A 23,519-nucleotide genomic window follows, 5' to 3' on the forward strand; every position below is an offset into this window, starting at 1 on the left:
TCTTTTACTGAGACAAGCAAAGATTAGTGGGCTGTAAACTTGCAGACTCCATGTTTCCATCCAAAAGAGGATGTCTCATCCCTCACTTTTCCTTTTACGTGCCTGTATTGCCTGGGTAATTTCCAAGAAGAGTATCAGTTTGATTGCTTGCACAGTCCTCCCTTTTCTCCCCTCCCCATCTCAGATGACTAGTTCCTGCCAAAATGTCAAGCTCCAAACCCTAACAAAGGAGTTTCCAAACAAGACTGTCCCTGGATTGTAGACATTTCTTCAAGGGGTGCCCCGGCCTTCTTCTGGTGTAGTGCAAGTTCAAAGGCAAAGAGCCCTTTCATCCTCTGGGAAAACAGAGAACACAGTTCCAAAAATGCTTGGATACCTCCAAAGAGACCTCCTCCCCTGCCTCACCCCTTTCCCAGGCTCTGCTGTGTGGTGTTTTTCAGGAACCATTGGATTTTAGCCATATCATTCTGTTTCCATAATTCAACAGGGAAGCAGTGGGCAGCTCTTTCCTGCAGGTGGATGTGTGGCTGAATTATATATTCCTCACACAGCAAGTAACAACATCTTGTCCAATAGTTCAGAACAACTGGTATCTCCATTCAGTTATTTGGAAAGAAATTTCCCTCTGCCAGAGCACGATTAGTCTCTGAGCACCATCAGTCTCATGCCTGTTTTGCATGTCTTGTAGCTCACTATAAGCCTGTCACAGGATTAAAGCATGAAAGCAATTAATCTGGTCTCTTATTTATGTCTTAGGACCAGTCTTAATCTGTTTCGTGGTGTTGCTACAATAGAATACCTGAGACTGGGTGATTTATAAAGAAGAGACATTTACTTAGCTCACGGTTCTGCAGGCTGGGAAGTTCAAGGATATGGCCCTGGTTTCTGGCGAAGGCTTCCGTGCTGCATCATAACATGCCAGAGATGCACAAAGGGGAGACAGACACGTGCAAAGAGGGATCAAACAGGAGAAGGAACCTCACTTAATGCCAGCCAACTCTTCTGGGAAATAATTCATTCCCAGAGAACTAATCCAGTCTCAGGAGAGCGAGAACTCACTACTGTAAATACAAGTGTTCAGTTACCTCTAGAACAACTGCAAGCCATTCATGAGAGCTCTGCCTGCATGACCCAAACACCTCCCACTAAGCCCCACCTTCTGACGCCACCACATTGGGGATCAAATTTCAACGTACATTTTGGTGAGGGCAGACAAACCGTGTCCAAACCATAACAGTACACTTTTGGCTACATGTAACAGGAAGCCCCCAAAGTAGCTTTAGCTAAGATAAGAGGCACTTACTTAAAATAGGAGCCCAGGGGATTGCATGGAACCCAGCACAAGGAGTGCAGCCGCAGGTCCCAGGATACGAATCCGGAAGCAGTCAGGAACATAAGCTTCTTTGGGTCTCTTTTCTACTGTCTATGTCTACATAATATCCCCCAGTCTATTCTGGCATGAGGAAGGTTGACAAAAATCACTTTATCCAATACCAGACTCTTGGGAAAAGGGAGACTCTGGCCCAGCCTGGTATTCATTGTAACAGCTCTTCCTGAGTCATATGTCTGACCCTAATGACTCATCTGTCCAGAGAGTGGGAGAAGGCCCATCCTCCACAAATATGCCTACAGGAGCCCCCGCTGGGGCAGGGCCAGTTTTCATAAAGGGGGATGTGGATGGAGGCGCTAACTCGATTAATATTGGTTGTTATTTATATCCCACATTCTTCTGAAAGGATTCTGTAAAAAATAGGTGAAATGAAACCAAACCCATTCACACAGGATATCATGTGAAAACCAGGAGCAATAAGGTTAGGGAGAAGAAAGATGCATCTAAAAGCCCTGATGGAGAGAAACTTCTTTAATACGGAAATTAAATTAATCAAAATTAGTGGATTTAAAAGTTCTGAGACTAGTCACTCAGAATTCATGAACTAGGTTGCTAAGAAAAGAAATGGAAAAGATGTAAAATTAAGTACCATATGAATATCTGACTAGAGTGTGTTAGTTTCTTTTAAACGCATGGGATACTGTATACATTTTTCCTGGAAGGACCGTCAAGCTGAAATTGAGGAGAGGATGAATGGGAGGCCGGATGCTGCCACTTCCTATGAGCACATGCTCTCTGGTTAGCACAGGCCGCATCATTGATCCCTGTTATCTGATCCCAGGTCGCATCACTCCTTCATAATCCTCTGTGTTTGGGTGTGTGTATGTGTAAATGTCAAATAAGAGTACATGCAGCGAGTGATACAGAAGTTCAGGGGAGGGAGAGAGAAAGAGAGAGAGAGAAAGAGAGTCTCTGATCACTGTGAACTAGTGTATTTTCTTGTACTTGGAGGAGGAGGGTTTGAAGCTGCGTTTCATATTGAACAGTTGTAGATGGCAGGGATGGAGGGGCAGGTTGAGAAATGTGTCAGGAAGGGGGCAGGAACTGATGTTAATGAAAATACTGTGCCAAGCACTCAGTGCTTACATGGTCACATCAACACACACAATTGCTTTATGCAGTTCTGAGGTGCCCTTCTTATCTCCATGTGACAGGTAAGGACACCAGAGCTTTAGGAAGTCAAGAAACTCTCCAGTGATTGTTTGTCTCAGGTGAAACCAGAGTCCTCACCACAGCTGCAAAACCCGACCCAGCCTGGTTCCTATCATCTTCTGTGCCTTGCAGCCACTTGGTGGCTGTGCCTCCAGACCTTCCCTGGAATGCTGTTCCCCGGACACCTACCATTCACTCCTTCACCTCTTTTGTGTTTTTGCTTATATGTCACTTTCTTAGTGAAAACCTCCCTTGTTTTCTCTACTTTCGTATTGTAGTGTCTCCTCTGTCTTCTGCCACATGACAAGCCTCTGACACTGATCTCTTTCCACAGCACTTCCCATTTTTAAAAATTCCCTGCATCTACTCACTTATGTTTCTTTATATTGCCTTTCTCTTCCAGCACACTTCAACTAGAATGTCTACCCCAGAAGACCAGTCACTTTGTTTTGTTTCCCAGTTTATCCAAAGCCCCTAGATGACTTCCTTGCTCATGGTAGATGATCAATAAATATTTGCCAAATGAACGAAGACCCTTTCCCAAGATCATGAAACTACGAAGCACTGGAGTCAGGGTTCAGCAGGCAGGGTGCACTCGGGCCACACTGAAAGGAGGCCATCAGGACTAAGTGACGTGAGAGATGGTGACCCTGGCCCGGATGGGACGTGTCCTGTTTACAGTTTGAGCTTTATCAGTCACGCCATCTTACCATGAGGACTCCGGACAGTTTGAATGCACAAACTGGGACATGGGGACCCAGTGGGAAAACTGGGATTGACTTTCTGCATATTGAATTTTCCACCAGCCCACGGTTACTCCTTTGACATGCCCAGAATTATGCCCAGAGGTTTTTTTATTCCTGAAACAAGTCCCTCCTCTATAAAGACATTTATTTTGTTATTATAAGTATTTAGCACGTTTGTGTGGACCCCTGCTAAAACTGGAGTGTTGTTCAGACTAAAGTGTCAGAAAATATATAATAGAAAGTACAGGTGCTGCAGTTTCAGGAAAATACATCTTTCCTAATGGCACTTCCCCCCTTTCCTCCCTTTTGTGCCAAATTTTTAAATGCATTTCTCCTGTTTATTCAGGCAGAGATTAAAATTTTCTTAAAGACTTCATCAGAATGTTGGGGTTTTTTTCCATTCATTGTTATTTAGGATGATATTTTTGTGACTCCAATTTAGGTGAGAAGATTGATTTGATCTTTATTTTCCTCTATCATATTTACCTTGTGTGCTGTTATTTTGAGTCTGTTCACAGGACCCTGGGCAGATGCCTTTGGTGTAATTGCTGTATTTTTAAGCAAAGAGGATTTAAAGTGTCAATTTAAGAATTGTCTGGGAACTTGATGTATACTATATATGTATATAAGCTTTTTATGAATAAAAGCAGAAGTGTTGGAATTATATGTAGATTTTAAAATAATTTATTTTTAAAAAGTATACAAACTGAAATTTATTTCAGAGAGAATTCAGATAATAGCCAAAATACCCAGAGAAGAAAACTGCCCTTCAGAAGTGCCACTAGATCAAGCTAGTTATGAAATTGGCACCTGAGAATAACTTCTGTCAGAGAGGATGTAAGTCTTTGGAATTTTGAAGAGCCGTAGTCTCTGTAGAAGATGCCAGAAATGTAGGCATTATCCTTAACACCTCCTTTTCCTTCCCCTTTCTCCCACCCCCACTGAAAATGTCAGTTTTACTTCTCAGTAGCTCTCAATTCCATCCATTTCGTCATGTTTCAGCCCAGGACATCATCAGATCTTGCCTGTATTACCAAAGTCACCTCCTTTTGGTCCCTGTAGATCCACTCAGACTCTAATCTTTTCTGCGGCCCAGATCCTCATTTTTCCAAAGCCCAGATCTGCAAAGACCTGCCTGCCTAATCACCCCTGCTCACCACACATAGCTGGCCTTTAAATGGCTTCCTGGCACTTGTAGGGGAATGACTGGATTCCTTAAGGTGGGCTACAAGGCCTGCATGGGCTGATCCACGTTCGTGTCTCTAATTGCAAACCTGCCGTACCTTCCCCACTTCCTCCATTCTCTGTGCACCAGCCATACCAATTGCCTTTTAGACCTGTTTACTTGCCATGCTTTTCTCTCCACTGGGACTTTGTACATTTTCTGCTTTGCCTGAAACACTCTTCCTCCTTTCTTTGCTCACTAACTCCTTCTCGTCCTTTGGACTCCATGTGCGCATTTCTCACTCAGGGAAAACTTCAGATGCCCCTCCGGGTCAAATCCCCCTGTTAGAGTTTCTTTGGCTTTATTTGTTTCTCCCTTGTAGCACCATCAGGAATGATTTTACATTTTACTCTTTATTTGATGACCGTCTCTCTCTCTTACTGGACTGTACGCTTGTTGTAGGCAGGAACTGTTTGTTTTCTTACTTTCATTTATCCCAAGAGAAAAGTAGTGTCTAGTACAAAATAGGAACTCAAGAATATTTGTTGCAGATTATAAATGAATGGATGAATGGCTTCTTGAAGTATCCATTTTTATACCAGTTAGAATAAGGCACTGTACTAATTTCAAAATGTTGGAGGTTCAGCAAGGATGAAAACCACCAGATAGGGAGGAAAGGATCTTCCTCTTGTAGAACTCAGAGAAAAGTGGGGCAGATGTGTCCCTCCGTAGTTAACTAATCACCCTCATCACACCCTGGGGCCATTTTCCTCTCCAGCTGTTCCCAAGGGTCAACTCTGCTGCCTCTCCTTCCACTATGCCTGGAAGGCTTCCATCAGCCTGCTCGAGGGCCGTTCTTACTCCCAGGTGGGAAAAACGTACCTTTGATGCCTAGAAATTAAAAGAGTAATTTAGAGTCTTAGGGCATGAGTTTCATTATAGTTCTCCATCCCTGAGCTTGCTCTGTGGACAAACATTCTATGCATATTAGGAAAGTATAATAGTTTTGATCTTGGGCGAAAGATTCAGATTTTCTGAGCAATGTAGCTCAGGCACCTTTATGATCTTGAGAGAAATACTTAAAATACATTTCTTTTTTTTTTTCTTTTTTGTTTGAGATGGAGTCTCACTCTGTCGCCAGGCTGTAGTGCAGTGGCGTGATCTCAGCTCACTGCAACCTCCGCCTCCCAGGTTCAAGTGATTCTCCTGCCTCAGCCTCCCAAGTAGCTGGGACTACAGGCGCGCACCAACACGTCCAGCTAATTTTTGTATTTTTAGTAGAGACAGGGTTTCACCACGTTGGCCAGGATGGTCTTGATCTCTTGACGTCGTGATCCACCCACCTTGGCCTCCCAAAGTGCTGGGATTACAGGCGTGAACCACCGCACCTGACCTTAAAAGTTCTAAGCCTCAGTTTCTTTATCTATAAAATGGGGATTAAAACAATATCTAGTGCCTGGGATATTGTTGTGGGATACTTTGTACCAACATTATTCTATAAAAATATAATGCAAACCACTTATGTAGTTTACGTTTTCCATAGCTATCTTTAAAAGGTGAAATGAAATTAATTTTAATGTATCTTATTTGACCCAGAATATCCAAAATGTTACCACGTCAACATGAAATCAATAATAAATATTAGTGAGATATTTTACATTCTTTTTATTCATATTAAGTTTTCAAAATTCAGCCTGCACTTTACACTTACCGGCACAGCTCAGTTTGAAGCAATAGTCATGTGCCACGTAATGATGTTTCAGTTAACAACCAACTGCATGTACAGTGGTGGTCCCATAAGATTTTTATACTGTGTTTTTACTATGCCTTTTCTATGTTAGATATGTTTGGATGCCAGATACTTACCATTGTATTACAGTTGCCTACAGTATTCAGTACAGTGACATGCAGTATAGGTTTGTAGCCTAGGAACTGTAGGCTATACCATAGAACCTAGGTGCGTAGTAGGCTATACCATCAAGGCTTGTGTAAGTACACTATGATGTTTGCATGACTACACATTTCTCAGAACATATTCCCTTTATTAAGCAACACGTGGCTGTAGTTTAGCCATACTTAGCATTCAACAAATGCTGGCAAGATTATTGTTATTTATTTTAAAACATCAAAATTTGGGTTGACAAACATTTGTACTGCAATTTGCATATATTGCCATGTGGGAAGATGCCTCAGATATATTTTTTTCTATTTCAAAAGAGTAAGGGGTTGACTTTAAGAGTTCTCAGCTATTTCCTGCAAGTGGGCCTCCCTGGGTTTCAGAATGAGGTCAGTTTGGTGGTTTATGGTCGTCTTTTCTTTGGGAGGTGGGAAGGGGAAACTGAATGTGCCTCAAGTATTGCGTGCCTGTCTCTGTTTTTGGCTCTTCTCTGTTTAATTATTTGGAACTGGAACAACTTGATTTTAAAACAAAACATATGGTCTGAGAGTAATTGGGAGGACATTTGCTAGTGATGTAGCACTGAAGGTATGTATCAAGTTGAGGCCCAGGCTTACACCACTTGCTTGCTTAGGTATTGAGTATTTTCCTTAACTTCAAATTGTGTTCTTTCCCAGTTCTTAAACCCTTGTTTGGAAAGTCACAGTGAAAGCAGGAAATACGGGAGCAAGATTGTAAAGGAAATTGTGAGTCTTCTTTAAATCCCCTACTTTTTTTCTCTCTCTTCTTTATGGAAAACCATTGGTTTCCAAACTATTTATATGGCTCGTGAATGAAAAAAGTTGTCTCTAAGTGCCAAGAGGAGAGAGGAAAACCTATTTAAAAAGGAGAATGTGGACCCACCATTGAATTTCTCTGTTCTTCTGCTTAACTCCATTGCTGACACCAAAGTAGGGAACAGAAGTTCCACAACCAGTGCTTATATGAAGGCAAGATTGTTGTCTCTCTTTACCTTTTCCACACCCCTTTGCTTGCTGGGGGAGGAATATATGATATGCTGATCATATATTCCTGATCAGAATTCCTGAGGCATTCCTGAATGCCTCAACTTTTTATATCATGGGGGCAAAGGGGAATTTATCAGGACTGGTAAGAACATGTATTTCTCTCGTTCAAGTCTCTGCTCCTCTACTTAGAAGCTATGTGCCTCTGAGCAAGTTATTTAAACTCTCTAAGCCTCATTTTCCTCTTTCCTAAAAAGGGGATAATAATAGCGCCTATTTCAGAGTAAAACTGTTGTGACGCTTAACAGAGACATTGCACACAAAGCACTAAGCACAATGCCTGGAAAGTAATAAAAACAATTCTTAGAGATCAGGCAGAGGTCTTCGGCAGGAATGTGTCCACCCCATGAGCAGCAGGAGGGACAGTGAATACTGCATCAGGGAAAATAATCAAACATCTGTCCATGAGGAGCTTCAGCACTGGAAAGTCAGCCATTTCACTGGGTTGTGTTTGATGTCAGTGTGTTGAAGTCAAAGCCTTAACTCTGTGCTTCTGTGCTTCCTAGGTCTCATGGGAGCCTGGACACTCACTTGTCAGTGGTCGTTCTCTTTTGCCCGGCACCTATAAATATGAGAGGAACATGCTGAATTGTTTTATTTTTGTACTACAGAGCCCTAAGTACCTTTGAGTCATTTGGGGATTCACTTGTTTTGGATCTGAAATGCAAAATGAAATAACACTCTGACCAGGGCTGAGCATGGTTTTTCTGTTGGGATAGTGAAACGAGAAATCTTTCTGAACACTTTCCAAGGAGTCCCCGGTAAGAGCAAGGGGTAGGAAGAAAGGGGTCTTCAGTTCTTGCCAAATCAAGGACATGCTTTTCTGTATAGGGCTCAGATTGTATTGTGTGTTGTCTTGCTTCAATGTCAGATGAGTGTCCAGAGCTTTGGGAAGGTCTGCTTTTAAAAACACCACTATGTTTTCGGAGTAGCTAGTTGTCTTTTGTCAGTCCTCTTTTCTTTCTGCTCTTCCATCTGTCCAAGTCCCATTTGGATTTATTAGTCATTGCTTACAAAGTATCAGGAACTCCCTGCTGAGAACCATGAAGCCCTCGCCCAGTGGGCAGGTCTCAGATTTCCCTGGAACTGTAAAAAATAACCCCTCTCGCTCATGTTTTTCTTGCATACCCCTCTCAGTGGACCACTTTCTCCACATTAACTTAATCAAGATGTTAGTCAAATAAACAGTGTGCTGCCATCAGACTGAAACTTCTTGTCTCTTTTCAGTGTTCAGAAAGGAAATTGAGAGTTGCTATTGATAATAAACATGAAGCATATCTTTACTCATGGCCAATTACACACAGTCCTGATCACTGAATTTTTAGTGGGTGGACAGCCCTGTACAATGTGTCATCAAGTCTGTGTCACCCCAGTTAGAAAACACTCCATTGTTTTCTATATCAAGGGGGAAAAAAATTATGGGATACCATGGATTTTAAGATACATCCCAATTTCAGATGTGTTCAAATGTGGGGAAAATATGTGTATCTTATAGCAGATGGAATACAGTGAGAATTAATTAAAATGGAAAGCCCTAGGCTGGGAGTGGTGGCTCACACCTATAACCCCAGCACTTTGAGAGGCCAAGGCGGGAGGATTGCTTGAGCCCAGGAGTGTGAGACTAGCCTGGGCAATATAGTGAGACCTTGTCTCTACAAATAATTAAAAAATTAGCCAGGCATGGTGGCATGCACCTATGGTCCCAGCTGCACGGAAGGCTGAGGCAGGAGGATCTCTTAAGCCTGGGTAATTGAGGCTGCAGTGAACTGTGATCGAGCCACTGCTCTCCAGCCTGTGCGACAGAGTAAAACCCCATCTCAAAAGAAAAACAGTAAAATGGAAAGCCCTCCTGGTTATCACCTGTTCCTCTCCTGCCATCCCCCCAGTCCTCAACACAGCTAATTGACAGAATGGTGAGAGGTGTGGGTATGTATGAGATGTGCCTCTGCCTTGGGGCTGAGTGTGTAACTCAGTCCCATGTGTTGTATACTCTGTGTATGTACGAAGTTGTGGAACTGAGTTGAAACCAAGAAGGGTGGTGGGAGGTCCTCTGAACTAAAATTTACACAATCGAAGTTTCTGAAAACAGAACTTAGAAATTTTCTTTGGGTTACATTGATAAGATTCTTGTTACCTTTTGAAGGCATGATCAAAGAGGGACATCTGAGGCTCTGCATGCCCCTCCCTGACGTGACCCATTTGTAATGGCGCAATGCTGAAGAGAAGATGCCAGCTCTTCTAAGTTCATGCCTCTGCTTATCCATTTTCCAGTGACCACAGGCCTCAGATCCATGGGGAATCTGTTTCCTCCCCTACCCTAAAAGGCAGCATATTAAATGTTATTGATAATTTCATTGTATTCAGGATTCTACCTAATTATTATTCTTCATAATCTGAATGACTTCTAACCAACTGTGTGTCTCCAGCCCTAATGCTGTAAAAATTTTAAGCAGAGGGATTATGGTATTTATTTTCCTGGTAAAGATGAGTGCTCACACTTTAGGAAAAGCTATTTCCCAGCCAGGTAAAGCAACAAAAGAATTGATTGAAAAATTTCTTCTTTATATTAGCGGCATTTTCCCTTATAGTTACACTGCTTTCTTTCTTTTTCAGTTTTTGGGAATAACGTTTCTTGGAATTGGACTGTGGGCATGGAATGAAAAAGTAAGTTGAATATGAAAATGCACACATTGTGGTTGTTAGAGGCTGCACACCATATTATGTATTATCCCCGTTTCTCTTTGACAGCCACAGAATATAAACATGGCTCTTTAACGAGAAAAAGTGTTGGTGGAAGATTAATGTCATATTCTCAAAGATGCTTTAGGAATTGTGCCTAAATTGATGACTACATCAAAACAATTACTGAAGTAACAATACAAGTGCTCAACAGAGAATGTACCTTGGAATTTGATCAGTTAGCCAAAGATCGATGTTCCTATGGGATGTTTTCTCACTCAGGCACAAGAATTCCAGTAATGATTATAAATATCACTAAACCACCTGTAGCCTTTTTTCTTTTCTGCTTTTTTTCTTTAACCCTTTGGAAGATAACTCAAGCCATAAAAAAATGATTTTTTTAGTATGTTACATGATAAACTATTAGCATGTGGATTGAAGGAAGTGGGATATAACTTCATGTTTGAGTATCAAATACACTCATCGCTAGTGTAAATAATGGGGATGTTTGGCTGCTGGTGGCAAGTATTAAGAAATATACAGTTTATGATAAAATACAGTATAATAAAAGAAAATCTGGAAATACAGAGTAATGTATGTGACAGTGAAGATACAGTGTTCTGGGCAGTTTCTGCTCTAAGCAACACACTCATGCAGACACCGCCTGTGTCCACACCTTGTCCACACCTCTCTTCCCATCACGCCCTCTGATTTTTCTCTACAGCTTCTCCTACTGAGGTCACCACTGGAATTCAGCAATGAATATAAACCACCCTCCCCTTTTTCCTTCCTTCTTTGCAAATGAAATCACCTGCAGCATTTCATCTATCCTTGTATCTGGCTATACACAAAAGCTTTATTATCTCCCACCCTAAGGACAAGGGGATGTATAGACTGGTTAAAAGTTGCCATAAACTAAAATTTAGCTTAAATTTTCCCAGAAGACCATTCTTTGATCCTGTAGGTATTTCACCCTCTAGTCTGACCCTGGTCTGAAGCTGAGAGTTCCTTTGAAGTGGTAAGTGCATTAAGAAAGGAGAGAAAAACTGGGGAGGTCCAGTGAACAAAAGCCCCTCAGAGGCCAGTAGGCATTTCCACAACTGAAATAATGTTCGGACAGACCACATAAAACAGAACTCAGAGCAAATCCTTAGTTTTGCAAATGAACCATCCTATATTTATTTACAGAATTCTTCTACAGAATGTAAAATGTTTTATGGAAAATGAACCACTTTTTAGCAACAAGAGTAACTGGAGCTACCTGGAGTTTTGAGGCAAGGCAGTAATTATGTATGAGATGAGACAAATTAAGCTCCCAAAACCGAGATAATTTCATCTCTAGAAACTTTTACATTGAATAATGGTTGGTCTTGTCTTGGATTATGGTTACCTTTTGCCTCAAGCCTATTGTGAGCTTGGAAATTTGTGGAGTCTGGGAAGTTGGTTAGCTGCCAGATAACATAGCTTTTTATAACTCCTTTAATAAGAGTCCATTTCTATCTGCTTTGAAAAAATGCTGGAAGGCATTAAATGAACTAATTGTCTGTTCTAGCAATAAACAGCAGTTGGTAATTTTGATGTTTTTAAAATTTTCTCTTTATGCAACATAATTATCTTTTGTTTCATCAGTTGCCTCAAATGTCTCTTCTCTGATAAAATCACAAACTTCTAAAACTGGCAGTGTCATACAAATATCAGAGCAAGGGGATGTTGTGGTCTTTAGGGAGGGATGAAATAGCAGTTCCTTTTTTGTAAGGGCCACCATCAGCCAATAGAAGATTTCTCTTGAGATCCAACGTTAACCTGGCCAAGGTTACCCACCTCTATGTAGCAGAACTCCATAAGCAGGGAGCAAATAGAGGCAGCAGAGGGTGAAGCTGGTGTTAGCCATGCACTAGCCCAGTTTGGTGAGTGCTGGCCACATGGGGCCTGAGTGTGGGGAATACAATGAGGGATGCAGAGTCCCTGTCTCATGGAGCTTGCATTCTATTGGGTCACTAACGAGAAGCAGTCACTGCCCAAGTATGTTTGTCCAGGTACTGGTGAGTGCTGGCAGGAAACATCAAGTTAGAGAGTGGTGGGAAAAGGAGTCTTTTAGATGAAGGAGTTGCTAACAGCCTCTCTGAGGAGGTGGCATTGGAGCAGAGACCTGGATGAAGGAAGAAGGAGCTGCAGGGTACCGGGGGAAGAACGTTCTAGGAAGAGGGAATAGCAAGTGCAGTGGTCCTGAGGCAGGGACTTTGGTGACTCCAGGGAACAGCAGGAAGGCCAGTAGGCCTGGAAGGGAGAGAGCAAGGACAAGAAGAGGTGGGGTGTGTTGCCAGAGAGAGGCCGGACTGGGCAGAGCCCTACAAGAAGTTTGGATGTATTCTAGGTACAAGAGGAAGCCACTGGAGAATTTTGAAAAGTCTAATAAAACTTTTGTTTTAAGACCACTCTGGTTGCTGGGTGGAAAAAGAGCACAGCTTTGCAGCTTTGCTATGGACTGAATGTTTGTGTCTCCCCACCCTGCCAAATTAATTTGCTGAGGCCCTCATCCCCAATGTGATGATATTTGGAGGTGAAGCTTTAGGGGGGAGGTAATTAGGTCATGAGGGCAGAGCCATCATGAATAGGATTATTAATGCCCTTCTGATAACAGAAGAGACAAGAGAGATTATTTCTCTGTCTGCCAGGCAAGGACATAACCAGGAAGAAAGCCCTCACTAGACACCGAATCTGCTGGCACCTTGATCATGGACTTCCCAGCATCCAGAACTATGAGAAGCAGATGTTTGTTGTTTAAGTCACGCAGTCTGTGATCAGTGTTATACAGCCGACTAAGACAGGGGTAAACAGACCTGAGTTCAAATACTGGCTCCTCCAGTATTTGAGATGTGTGGAACCCACACATGTCATCTGTGTGATGTTGGCCAACTGAGTTAACTTCTCTGAGATGCCCTTTCCTTGTTTGGCAATAGGTATACTATTCTCACCTTATAGGATTGTTGTGAAGATTAAATGAGACCTCCCTCAACACAGTGTCTGCTGTAAGGCAGATGCCCACTGGAGACATGGCTTCCTCCCCTGGACACATGACCATAGGCTGTCCACCCTTAATATGGGGCAAGAACACAAAGGTAGTTTTGAAAGCGGCCTCAAATTTTGGGAGACTTTCAGACTCCAATCCATGGACCAGAGAACTGGTTTTGTTTTGTGGTCTCTTGAGGAGGATGTGAAGTGTGTTGATCTCCTTGGTAACTGCAGTGACTGCTCTCTCAAAGCCCCTTGGGTTAATTCCTGAGTTGGGCCAGGCCTCTGCTGGAGTGAGTTTTCAAGGTGTACCCCAGCCTGGTAGACAGTGTGGTGGACACTGTGCACCTGCTGAGCTGACACCACCAGCCCATGAATCAGTACATCCCCCAGACCCAGATGTGGCGACATTTACTTATAAGAGGCCTGGAGGGTAAATCCCCAAACCAGATCATAGCTGGAAGGATGAGATTTCCACTAGAAGAAACACATTTTCTTAACAGATAGGACTTTCAACATATTCATGTGAAGTACAGAAGCATTGAAAGCAAAAATGATTACCCCATACTTAATATCAGTCTGAGTTTTAAACCTAGGACTAATATTGCAGTTCAACATTAAACATAATAATTTAAAGAATTCATTTTGTCTGAGTTTTACATCAACTGTAAAGATGCAAAGGATGACTGTCTCCAGGGGAAGCCGATTTATGTACAATTGCTCAGAGATCATAGGATCTGCTGTTTGGAAAGAACATTAATAATTATGTGACATGAATCACCTCCACAACACCCTTGACAACATCCAGTGATAGTCAGCTCATTCATTCAAATAACATTTACTGAGCACATAGCATGGGCAGGGCTTGTGCTGAATTCTAGGGAAATGTGGATGAAGTGACATAGTTTCAGTGCTCGTGGAGTTTATCCAGTTGTAGGAAGGGTATGTGCATATACATAAAATAATACATTGCAATAAATGCTACTTAGGGGTGTGTGTATGTTTAATGGTTCCCACAGCAAAGTGCTTACCATTTCCATCTCTTTAGGTTGCCCTTCCTGTTGGAAAGACCTTCGTTCCACCAAATTAGAATCATGTCCCACTAGTTTTCACTCACTGATTCTGGATTTACCCTGTTGGATCCCACAGAATAAGTCTTTCCACATGTTAACCCGGGAAGTATGTCAGGGTGAGGTCCTGGTTCCTTCTGAGTTTCCAGGCTACACATCTGCTTCTCTCTAGGTGGTCCTTGCAGGATGTGGGCTGGAGCCCCTTGTCCATTTTGTTGGTGCTCATCTGACCCCCCTCTGGTGTGTTTTCTGCACCATGGAGAGGAAGCTTTAGGGGCTGTAGAGAGTGTGGCTGGATTGCATCCTTTCTCCCCTCATCAATCCAGCTTGGGATCCACTGTAGATTACGGTGTCTGCAGCTCACTGAGAATCCCAAGTTGGTTGCAGACCCAACTTGTTACCCCATCCACCTCACCTATGGCTGATTTTCAGAGGCAGTCGCAGGATTCCACAATGACACAGTGATATTTCAGCCCACCTGTCCACCTGCTGAGATCGCTCCAGAGCCTCCATCTAGCATCTTCCCCATTCTGCCCAGCTTGGTTTCAGCTGTACATTTTGATCAACCTCCTCCCTCTATTCCTTCTGCTAAGGCAGACTGTCCATTTGCCCCACCATGCCACCTGGGAAAATTCTGGTTCAGTAGGTCCAGGATAGACACTGGGATGTTCTATTTTAACAAGCCTCCTAGATTGTTGTGACTGCAGTCAAGTTTAGTTATCATTGATAAAAGCCAGTGATATGCCATTGAGCAGGCCAAGGACAGAGCCCAATGACATGTCACTAGAAATTTCCTTTGGGGTTGACACTTACTCACTTATGTGTGCCCTTGGGTGTCATCAGTCAAGCAGTTTCTAATCCATCTACTTGTCATTACATCAGACTATATTTCTGTGTCTTGTCTTTGTAGATAGATGGTATCTTACACTTTTTTCACTGATTAACTGGCCTAGGCACTTAACTGAACCTAACACTTTCTTATTGAACCCATGCTGGGTCCTGAAGCACATCATTTTCTCACCCAGGTACTTGGGAACCTTTATCAGCAAAGCAAGGACTAAGGCATAATGCATCACTCAATTCTAGAAACATTTTCCTCACTTGGCTTCCAGGATATCACACTCTCCTGGTTTCTATACCTCACAGGTGGTGCCTTCTCACATGGGTTTGCTAGTTCCACCTCATTTCCGTGACTTCTAAATTTTGGAGTGCCCAAGGCTCAGTCTGAGCCTTCACTCATCTTAAGAAATCTCATCTAGACTTGGAGCTTTACACGCCATCTGTCACTGATGACGTCCAAATTAATATTTTTGCTTCCAACCTCATCTGAATTCTAGACTCGCATAGCCAGTAGCCTACCCAGCATCCACACTTAAATGCCTAGTGGGCTTCTGAAACTTAACGCATTCAAAACAACACACCTGATTCTCGTGCCCTCCCAGCCTGCTCTTCCCAATTGCAGTTAAAGAAACAACTCCAGTCTTCTACTTGCTCATTCCCAACACGCTGCTTTCTTTTCTCCTCATACCACATTTGGCCCTTCAGCAAATACTGTCAGCTCTACTTTGAAACTATATTGAAAATCTGATTTCTTCTACCACCTCCGCTGTTATACCCTGGTCTAAGTGGCCACCACATCTTGCCTGCATTTGTGCAGAAGCCTTCCAATTTTCTCCCTGCCTCTGCTCTTGCACCCCGATCCTCACCCTAGGGCTGTTTCCATGCAGCAGCTGGAGCAATCCTTTGGAAATGTAAGACAGATCCTGTTACTTCTCTGCTTCTAGCCCTCCAGTGAGCTTATCTTCTCACTCAAAGCCATATATGGTGCCCATGGCCTGTGTGACATTTGCTGTCATACTGTGTCCTTCCTCACTGTGTCCTATGATCCTACTTATCAACTTGCTATTCCTCCCGCATCCCAAAAATACCCCACCACCGCAGGGCCTTTGCACTTGCCCCTGCCGGGCATGCTCTTCCCCAGAAAACCACATCAGTGCTGTCTTTTACTTCCTGGTTTCTTCTCAAATGTCACCTTTGACCCAACCCTTTCTTCCCCTTCCTTGTGTTTTTCCATCTCATGGGACTCATCACTTAGATGCTAACAAGTTTGTTGCCTGGACTTTTTGTTTACCCCTACACTCTAGTATCTAGAACGTTAGATGGCACGTAGCAAGTATTCAAGAGGTATTACTTATGAAAGAATGAATGAGCAAATGAACAATGACAGCATTCTTTAAAACACTGGCTCTATCATGGAGTTACAGAAGTCCGTACTTGCCTCACATCTCCAGTAAGCATACTATATTAGCGATACTTACAGAATAAAAGGAGGTGAATACATGTGGTTTCCAAAGTCTGACTTGAGAATAATACGGGGTTAGAAACAAAATATATATTGTCTATATCAGAAAAGAAAAAAAGTTACTTCTGTTGCAAAAGTGAAAATCTATATATGATTATCTCATTTCATGGAAAAATTAGGGATGCCTTCCTTTTCCATTTTGCCCAACTCTTATGCTTATTACTCAGTTCTTAAGTGGGAGCAAGAGGGAGAGTGATCACTCACAATTAGAAGTAAAGGTATTGGGGCAAGGGAGGACTCAGCTTTTCAGAGGAGGGAAAATGCCTTTCCCTGATCCTTAGTGTGACTTGAATGTTCCCATTCTGCCCCTGCCTCCCTAATACAGCACCTAGCCCACTGAGCAGAGCGGATACCTACTCCTGGCTTATCTGGCCTGGAAACTCCTTGAGGACAGGAGCCTGTCTTTGCCCTTTATTCTCAGTTCCTAGCACAGTGCCCCCTACACAATGGATGCCCAGAAGCTGTTTGTGACTAAGCCAATGAGAATATGCAGAAAGAGCTTTATACATTGTAAAATGCTACACAGGAAAAAAAAATACCGCTTTTTATAAAGGAGTTGCATTTGCACTTCCCTGACTTCTGGATCCCCTCGAGTTAACTTTAAGAGAATGACATTCTGTTTCATAGGCGGGAAACCAAAGCGCAGAGATGTTAAACTGGAAGTCTGGCCCTCTCCCTCCCAGTCCTCTGGCCAGTCCCCCGTCGTCCTCCACTGCACTCACTAGGCTGGGTTCTCTAGGGGTGGTTGGAAGGAAAGAGCTGGTGCCCAGTGCTGATCCCAGTAGGGAGAATGGGAAATTAGAGGAGCTCTAGCCGCCATGTTGCTTTTCTCCTTGGCTTTGCTGTAGATAATGATTCTTCTTCCTGGAGTGTTTTTCCCAGCCCACTGTCTGATTTTAGGTCTCAATGCAGAACCCTCCAGTTCTTCCTCTCACAATTATACAGGAGACTCATCTTGGAAAGCCTTTCCTTATTTGCCCAGAAAGGAAAACTCAGTGAAATTCATTGATTCAGGAATGTCATAGCAGTACAGGCCAGTTTCTATAGCCAGAGGGAGGCAATAGAGGAAAATGGTTACTCCGATGACTTGAGCAGAAAAAGAAAATGGATTTCTTAGCATTGAAACTTATTTAAGGAGACATTTCTGAGATGCTGAAAATACTTCTATGAAGACTTGGTTTTATCGACTAAAAGTAGATTGCGATTGTCTTCCTCAATTATCCCAGTGATTCCCTCAAGTTCTCTGTTGTATCTAAAGAGCTGGAAACCAGCCAGGCACGGTGGCTCACGCCTGTAATCTCAGCACTTTGGGAGACTGAGGCAGGCAGATCATAAAGTCAGGAGACCAAGACCATCCTGGCTAACACGGCGAAACCCCATCTCTACTGAAAATACAAAAAAATCAGCCCGGTGTGGTCGCGGACGCCTGTAGTCCCAGCTGCTCGGGAGGCTGAGGCAGGAGGTGAACCCAGGAGGCGGAGCTTGCAGTGAGCTGAGATCGCATCACTGCACTCCAGCCTTGGTGACACAGCGAGACTCCGTCTCAAAAAAAAAAAAAAAAAAGAGCTGGAAACCAAACAGCTCATGGTCAGTACCTGGAAGCTATGTGATCTGATGTGCTCTAATCAGTAATGTTTCACACACACATGAAGTATATGGGAAGAAAATTTAATGTTTCTCTATGTATTCCCCTTTAAACTGTATTCAGTGGGGTTTCTCAGGGATGCCAATTTAGTTGGGTCAAAATTTCAATGACTTTGTTGTTCACTCTCAGATATCACAGTCCTCCTGTCACTGTGAGGCACAGATCCAGGCCCAGTGATTAGACAGGGCTGGATAATAAAACTCCAAACCTAACTTTGCATTAAAATGTTCTCCCTGCCGAACCCATCTGCCTTGGCCCCTGAGGAGGGGAGGGAACATGGGCCCTTGCCCTCTGTATCTTCCTACTGGCCCCTGGCCCTCCCCAGATGCCTCTGCCCACCGCCTGCCCAGGCAGAAGCTGGGGTGGGCTGTGCTCTCTGGGCCTGACGGAAGTTAAAGAGGAGGATGTTCTGGTCTTTGTGAAGCTCCCCTGCTGAGTCCCTGTGCCTAGTGGTTTCCTTGAGCTTGGTGGCTGTCTCAATTCTAGGTGACCGCCTGGCAGCCCTGGTCGTACCTGGCCACCTTCCTCTCAGCCAGTGCACCTCTGAGCTCTGCCCTCTGAGGTCACTTCTTCGCACGCCTGCGGGCAGCCCTATCTGATAGCGTCCAGGATGACCTCAGGCCACCTCTTCCGTGCTGCCCCCGTGTTTTCTCTGGGACAGACTCATCTGGGAGCGAGGTCAGTCCCCCCAGAACAGCCCATGCCTGTCCTCGCCTGCCTCTGATACCAGAGCAGCCGGCTGGCCCTTTGCTCTCTCTAGGTTGCCAGGGCAGGAGGCAGCCCACAGGCCCTTCCTAGGCAGAGTCGGGCCCTAATGGCTGTGTGGGTAAAGTGCAGAGAACTACTTTAGAGCTCCCTGGAGGTGCCCTTGGAACTCCTCCTGAGGTTTAGGGTGAGAAAGAGGCTGTCCACACCCCACCCCCAGGCCCTGGGCAGTGGTGTCACAGCACAGCAACTACTTTCTCCAGAGAAACCTTGCTTCCCCTCTCAGTCCTCCTCTGACCCCTTTGTCCCTGCCATATTTCACCGAGGCACACAAAAGAAAGACGTCCTTTGCCGGCAGTGGTGGAGGTGGGGTGTGGAGGGGAGGTCTTGTCTCCTACTCACTTTGGTTTTCAGATAGCGATCAGTGAAATTGGAGGCAAGAATGTTATAACATCATATTGTGTATTTTTCTTAAAATTTTGGAAACACATGTATGATGTTACGTTGGAAATAAGAATCCTCCTGCCCGCTGCTACCCCATCTTCCAGCAGTAGATCACAGGGAGTGGTGTGAACCCTGCTCTGGGGTCAGGTGGCCAAGGCTCAGATCCCTGCTCTGTCACTTCCTGACCTGGGCTGCCTGGGCGTGTTAGTTCCTCTCCGTGTCTGTCTCCTAACATGGGTAAGAGTGCCTGCCTGGCTGGTTTCTGGTGAGGGTGAAATAGTCCAGGTAGCCCGGTGCCTGACTGGAGTCACTGCTGAGCAGTATAGTTCTTTTGGTGCCACTTTTGTTCGGGCCTTCAGCAGATCTCACCTGGATCACCCCAGAGACTGCCAGCTGCTTCCATAGCACCTGACTGCCACCTGAGCGGGCTTCTAAGTTCAGAAATGGCCTGGAGCTTCCTCTGCTCCAAACACCTTCAGATGCAAACCCAGCCTCGCCCAATCAGCCTCTTCATCTCCTCTCACCCCTTGTCATGTAGAGGTTCCACTGGGCCAGATCCTGTCACTTTGTCTCCAGTCTTGCTGATAGGACCTTCTGCCCCTCCCCATGCACCCCCATAACACCCACTGCTTGTGCCTCTGCTCTGTGCACTCTGTTCTTAACCATCTCCCCTCTAGACTCAGCTCCTGAGGGTATCGCTGTATGTTTTGCTAGAAATACCCTTGACTAACATAATACCTGGCAACTCACAGGCGATCCTCATGAAAGTATTTGCTCAATAAATGAACGAGTCACATATCTTTGAGGTCCTAGAATAGAGGATCACCTGCCGCTAGTCCAGACTTCACGTTTTTTCACTTGAGTTTTGGGGCATCATGATCAGACGCTGTTTTAGCTCAGGCTGCTGTAACAAAATACTATAGACTGGGTGGCCTAAATCACAAATATTTCTTCCTTACAGTTCGCCAGGCTGGGAAGTCCAAGATCAAGGTGGTGACAGATTCAGTTCCTAGCGAGGGCCCTCGGTTTGCAGCCACCTTTTTGCTGTGTAGTGGCATGGTAGAGTGAGAGAGGGAGGGCCCTGGTCTCTTTCTTTTCTTTTCTTTTCTTTTCTTTGACAGAGTCTCTCTCTGTCGCCCAAGCTGGAGTGCAGTGGCGCGATCTTGGCTCACTGCAACCTCCGCCTCCTGAGTTCAAGCAGTTATCCTGCTCAGCCTTCCAAGTAGCTGGGACTACAAGGCACATGCCTGGCTAATTTTGGTATTTTTAGTAGAGGCGGGGTTTCACTGTGTTGGCCAGGCTGGTCTCAAACTCCTGACCTCATAATCTGCCCGCCTCGGCCTCCCAAAGTGCTGGGATTACAGGCGTGAGCCACTGCACCTGGCCTCTTCCTTTTCTTATAAAGACATGAATCTCATCATGGGGGTCCCACCCTCATGACATCTTCCAAACCTAATTACCTCCCAAAGGCCCCACCTCAAAATACTACCATACTGGGGCTTAGGGTATAAGAATGTGAATTTGGGGGACACATGAATGTTCATTCCATACCAGAGCCTCTATTAAATCTTTCAGCTTAAACTTTACACCTAGGCAGGAATGTTTCTAGGTATGTTTCCCATCTTCTGAATGTAAATGAAACTATCTGGAATGGCTGAGAGCAGGGGTGATTTCTGAAAGGCTGCCCTTTTGCATGTGGCTGTTTCTATGTTGATGGGGCAGTCGCTCCCACCAGAGTGGGTAGGGATGGTGGTTTCCCTGCCTGTGAGCAGTGCCAGCTGTTGGAACTTGGTACCGCTGGCCTCCCCAACAGCTACTTGATTGCAGGATTTTATGGAGACCTGAAAGATGACTGCCCCTCCTCCTCCTCCTCTCCTCAAAGGCAGGTCATGGCCACTTTTTAATCTGCAAAAAAAGCATTACTTGAGTTTCACTGATGACCTTTTTTGACAAGAAAAAATGGGAAGGAGCCATGCATCTTTGAAACTGCTTTTATCCTTGTGTCTCTTTGTCAGGCATGAACTAAGCTGCTCTTGCTCCCTTACATCTCCCTGGACTGTTCAGGCCTGACAAGCTTTCTTCTCATTCCTAGTCGTCGCTCTGGCCTCTGCAGCAGTTCCTTAGGTAGACGGATGTTTGGAGTTTTACAGAGTGGCGGAGCATCTTTGACAAGTTTTTATAGGGACAGGTTCCTCTGTGGCCCTGTGGTCTCTGTTTGGTCTTCCTGTGTATACTGTTTAGAACTACATTTCCAACTCTCCAGGACCACCCCTCTCTGAGTAGCTGTATTTCCTTTGAAATGTCATTCCTTGTTACCCTTTCTCACTAGGGAAATGCTTCTCTATCTCCTACTCTAGGAAAACTGTTGTCAGGAGGATCTGGTTTATGGAGGGGTGGGTGAATCAAGAGCCAGTCTCATAAATCTCAAAGGGGTCCATCTGGCCTAGCTTGGGTACACATTTCATAGGCCTGTCTCTCTCTCTCTTTCTTATCCAGCAGTTGGAAGGAATGTGCTTGTATATGCAAAAGCAGAAGAGTCCCAGACCTTGGGGTTTATTAATGCTATTTTCGTATTTCTTTTCTGTGTGGGTTGAGAGAAGAAGCTTGCCAGGTGGCACACAGAGGCTCCTCTGTGCTGGTGATGAAAAAAAACCACAGACACTCCTGAAGTTTATTGGTGTGGAACCCTTCTGGAGTTTTGTTTGCCTTTTCATTTCTGCGTGTGCATAGAAACCTCTTTCAAGAAGAAATAGTTGCTCAGAACATATTCCTTTAATTGCAGAAACATGGGGAAGAAGCTGCTTAAATTCCAGAGACAGCTGAATGAATAAGGCAGTAATGAGGAGAGGGAAGCTTGGCTGGTTTGTCTTTTTTTTTTTGAGATGAAGTCTATCTCTGTCACCCAGGCTGGAGTGCAGCAGCATGGCTCACTGCAAGCTCTGCCTCCTGGGTTCACACCATTCTCCTGTCTCAGCTTCCCGAGTAGCTGAGACTACAGGCACCCACCACCACGCCTGGCTAATTTTTTTGTATTTTTAGTAGAGACGGGGTTTCACCATGTTAGCCTGGATGGTCTCGATCTCCTGACCTTGTGATCCACCTGCCTCAGCCTCCCAAAGTGCTGGGATTACAGGCATGAGCCACTGCGCCTGGCCAGGTGGCTGGTTTTTCACATTCTTACTGAGACATACTATGTTCATCAAACCACTGAACAGCCAGATCTAAAGGGGATAGAACATAGTTTAGCCACTGGAAGTTCACTCCGGAGTGGTGACTGACAAGCAGTGTGCCAATCAGCACCTCAGCCACAGAGGTATCCTTTCTCCTGGTTCCATGTGCCACCATCGTGGCAACACAACTGCTAATTGGCAACACCACTGCTGTCTTACCGCAGTCACTGACTCCTCCCTGCTCTCTTCTCTGCTGCACCACTTCTCAGTACCTAAGCTTCCACCACTCATGACTTCTGCCTACTCGTGGCTTCAGCTTCTTCATGGCCTCCCCCTTCTGCCTTTTCTCTCCATGTCTTAGATTATTTCCAATTCTCCCCCCAAAAAGATCTTATTAACAAGTCAGTGATGGTCACCTCTGTTAGGCATGATCATCAGGTGTGGCCATGGCTTTCCTTAGAGGGGGTCAGGCAGGGCAAGGAGCCAGAGCAAAACAGTTTCTTCTCCAGAGCAGTTGGGTTAGACACTCCTGGGTGCTTCTACAGTGCCTGGTGTCTTCCTTTTGTTCTAATAATTATATTATTAATATAATAGTGATAACCGATGATGGCAATACACTTTTACTGAATTCTTACTATGTTCAAAGCACTTCACATTGTGTTTGGGTTTACTTGGATTGTCTCTATCATCTTCATTATAACCTTAGAATGTAGAGTACCATTTCACAGATATAGAAATTGAGGCTTAGGCAGATGAGGTAATCTGCCTAAGATGACACAGGTAGTAAGTGTGATCTTAGGCAGGTTACTTCATCTCCTAAGCCTCAATTGGGCTTAGGATTGGGTTTCAAGACAAGCTAGTCTGTATTATAGTGTCTGTCTGTCTGTCTGTCTGTCTCCCTCATCGTCCAGGCTACCCCACTGAGTTTTGGATTTACTTGGATCCCAGGGGATACTGGAGGTGAGCCACATTGGCTTAAGTACAGTTCAGGAGGAGGTTGACTCTGGAATGCTCTCTC

General features: G+C 44.4%; 1 protein-coding gene across 1 annotated transcript in view; it reads left to right on the forward strand.

Annotated features, from left to right (window-relative positions):
* TSPAN5 (tetraspanin 5) overlaps positions 1–23,519 on the forward strand; it is a 188,800-nt gene that overhangs the window by 142,780 nt on the left and 22,501 nt on the right. The window contains exon 2 of the mRNA XM_017875490.1: positions 10,028–10,078. Within this exon, the coding sequence (XP_017730979.1) occupies positions 10,028–10,078 (51 nt within the window). The remainder of the gene's footprint in view (positions 1–10,027; positions 10,079–23,519) is intronic.

Source organism: Rhinopithecus bieti, unplaced genomic scaffold (genome assembly GCF_001698545.2).
Source record: "Rhinopithecus bieti isolate Rb0 unplaced genomic scaffold, ASM169854v2 scaffold_6708, whole genome shotgun sequence".
NCBI lineage: Eukaryota > Metazoa > Chordata > Mammalia > Primates > Cercopithecidae > Rhinopithecus > Rhinopithecus bieti.